The sequence below is a fragment of the Galeopterus variegatus genome, unplaced genomic scaffold (assembly GCF_000696425.1).
Source record: "Galeopterus variegatus unplaced genomic scaffold, G_variegatus-3.0.2 Scaffold8570, whole genome shotgun sequence".
Taxonomy (NCBI): Eukaryota; Metazoa; Chordata; class Mammalia; order Dermoptera; family Cynocephalidae; genus Galeopterus; species Galeopterus variegatus.
In genome coordinates, this window is record NW_007734681.1 from 71,042 (window position 1) to 72,964 (window position 1,923).

At 36.3% G+C, this 1,923-nt stretch overlaps 1 protein-coding gene across 1 annotated transcript in view; it reads left to right on the plus strand.

The window, feature by feature from the left end:
• Positions 1-1,923, plus strand: part of LOC103608564 (cullin-2-like) — a gene marked incomplete at its 3' end in the record, with an annotated part of 41,487 nt that overhangs the window by 27,337 nt on the left and 12,227 nt on the right. The window contains exon 3 of the mRNA XM_008592986.1: positions 1,473-1,575. Coding sequence (XP_008591208.1) covers positions 1,473-1,575 — 103 coding nt within the window. The remainder of the gene's footprint in view (positions 1-1,472; positions 1,576-1,923) is intronic.

Here is a 1,923-nt window from a genome sequence, read left to right on the forward strand (position 1 = left end):
CAAGCAGATCACATGGCGAGAGGAAGCAAGAGAGAGAGAGAGAGAGAGAGAGAGAGGAGGTGCCAGGGTTCTATAAAGAACAAGCTCTCGTGGGAACTAACAGAGTGAGAACTCACTCATTACTCCCCCCTCCCCAGGGAGAGCATTAATCCATTCATAAGGGATCTGCCCACATGACTCAATCGGTTTCCAACACTGCCACATTGGAGATCAAATTTCCACATGAATTTTGGAGGGGACAACACATCCAAACTCCATCATTTAGTTAGGCTGGTCTCAGATGGTTTATGTGTGCTTTATCTTTCATATTTGGTTAATGAGGTGTAATTTATGAAGCACTTTAACATAGTTGAGCTTATTTGGATCTTAAGGGACTCTGGAGATGTCAAGGGAGGATTCATTATCCTTACCTTGTAGACAAATGGTAATGGTGATCCTACTGATCAGATGCCACAGTTTTACTGTGGAATGATCTTGGAGTACAATCACCAGGAGGTCTTGACCTATATGTTGCTCAGGTGTCACTGTTCATGAAGACAAATGTGCTATTACCTCTAGAATGCTTTTTCACAGTTGTTGGAGACAACATGTTAAATACTCAGCCTCTAGAATTCTCATCTAATACTGTGTCTGGTCTCAAGATCATAAATTGGTTTTGCTGTAAGTCACTTTTTGTCCTTTTTGGTATAATGTATTTAATTCTTGGAGGTGTTGAAAGGATTCAATAAAGCAAAGGATATTAAAAAAAAAAAAAAAGAAGGGAAATGACAACGCAGAGAGGCTAAGAGACTTGGTCAAGATCAATGGCTAGTGAAAGGTAAAGTCTCAATTAGATCTTATTTCCTCCAGCTCCTGGTTAAGAACTCTTTCTGCTAGAGCCTTGCAAGGTACTTCAAGGTACCTTGGTATTCAAAAATGTAATTGATTAGTTGATATTATTACTATTCATACAATATTCCTTCTAATAGAATAAATGCTGAAGGACAGTGGATAGGTTGTAGAATATCCTAGAATGTGTCAAATGAGTAATTTTTGTAACCATTTTTTTTTTCTCAGAATTGCTTAGACGTATCTGTCTCTTGTGATATTCCCTAGCCCTTTGTTGATATTATGCTTATGTCCATTCTTACATCGACCTTATTTTGTAGGTTTCTAGGTAACTTGATTTCCCAGAAACCCCCTATGGTTTTTAACTCTCTGAAAGGAACCATTTCCTCACAGTGCCGATAAATATTTCTCAATACGTACTTATTGAATGAATAAATGAATAAATCTTATAGCACTTTTTCAAGTAAGCATGGTTATGTATTTTGTTATTCTCATATATATATATGAAACAATATTATGTCTATTATAAGCTTAAACCACAAAAAAGAAATGATTTTTCATTTTGTAATGACAAACGAGTTAAATCTTACTATGTTTTAAAATTATATATCCAATGAATATGAAAACCTTAATAATTTAACTAGAGATATCTATGCTTTATGTGTGGCTTATCCTGAACCCCTTGGGGAAAGACTTTATACAGAAACTAAGATTTTTTTGGAAAATCACGTTCGGCATTTGCACAAGGTAAGGAATGATATGAATGAATGAATTGAATATGTTTATATGATATGAATATGTTTACAAGCTTGTATCAGTCTGTTTTGTTGCTTATAACAAAATACTTGAAACTGGGTGATTTATAAAGAAAATGAAATTTATTCCTTACAGTTTCTGAGGCTGAGAAGTCCAAAGTCCGTCTGATGGTGGTGACAGTGACCTAAGGGTCTCACATTGCAAGATGGTGGAAGCAGAGAGAGCAAAAGGCAGACTCTCCTCTTCTTTTAAAGCCCTCAGAACCATGCCCCTGACAGTCATTTTTAATCCGTTCACTACTGCATGGTCCTACAATCCAATCACCTCTTCAAGGCTCCA